The sequence below is a fragment of the Octopus sinensis genome, linkage group LG12, assembly GCF_006345805.1.
Source record: "Octopus sinensis linkage group LG12, ASM634580v1, whole genome shotgun sequence".
In the NCBI taxonomy this organism is placed as follows: domain Eukaryota; kingdom Metazoa; phylum Mollusca; class Cephalopoda; order Octopoda; family Octopodidae; genus Octopus; species Octopus sinensis.
The window spans coordinates 18997607-18998176 of NC_043008.1; the positions used below are offsets into that span (position 1 = coordinate 18997607).

Genomic DNA, 570 nt, shown 5'->3' on the forward strand with positions numbered 1-570 from the left:
TCACTGTCAGTCATGTTCTGCTACCACATCACCCCTAACATCCAGCCACCTAATGATATATGTATAGTTATAGACAGACAGATAGACAGATTGATCGATAGGGACAGAGATAGAAAGAAAGAAAGAAAGAAAGAAAGAAAGAAAGAAAGAAAGGGAAAGGTAGATAGATAGATAGATAGATAGATAGATAGATAGATAGATAGATAGATAGATAGATAGATAGATAGATAGATAATTTCATGAGCAGGCTGTTGATTTTAATCGGATAAACTGGAAGCATAATTATATTTAAATCTAACAAATATAAATACCTAAATAACTAAACACTGTGACGTAAAATTCTTTTTTTATTTTTTTCGTTCTTTCGTTACCCAAAGACGTCATCATAATTTTAAATCCTAAGCTATGTTTTCTGAGAACATTCTATTTCTTCTTAAAGTTCTTTTCGTATGCGTTCCACTATCAGAGATATTATTTCAGTTAACTTTGAATTTGGGTCAACTTGATAACATTGCGTTAGCATAAATTTTCGGATATATTGAATTGTACATTTTTCCATATCTAAATATT

The 570-nt window shown here is 30.0% G+C and overlaps 1 protein-coding gene across 1 annotated transcript in view; it reads right to left on the reverse strand.

Annotated features, from left to right (window-relative positions):
* Nucleotides 1–257: 257 nt before the first annotated feature.
* LOC115217820 (membrane metallo-endopeptidase-like 1) overlaps nucleotides 258–570 on the reverse strand; it is a 27772-nt gene continuing 27459 nt past the window's right edge. The window contains exon 9 of the mRNA XM_029787502.2: nucleotides 258–270. Within this exon, the coding sequence (XP_029643362.1) occupies nucleotides 258–270 (13 nt within the window). The remainder of the gene's footprint in view (nucleotides 271–570) is intronic.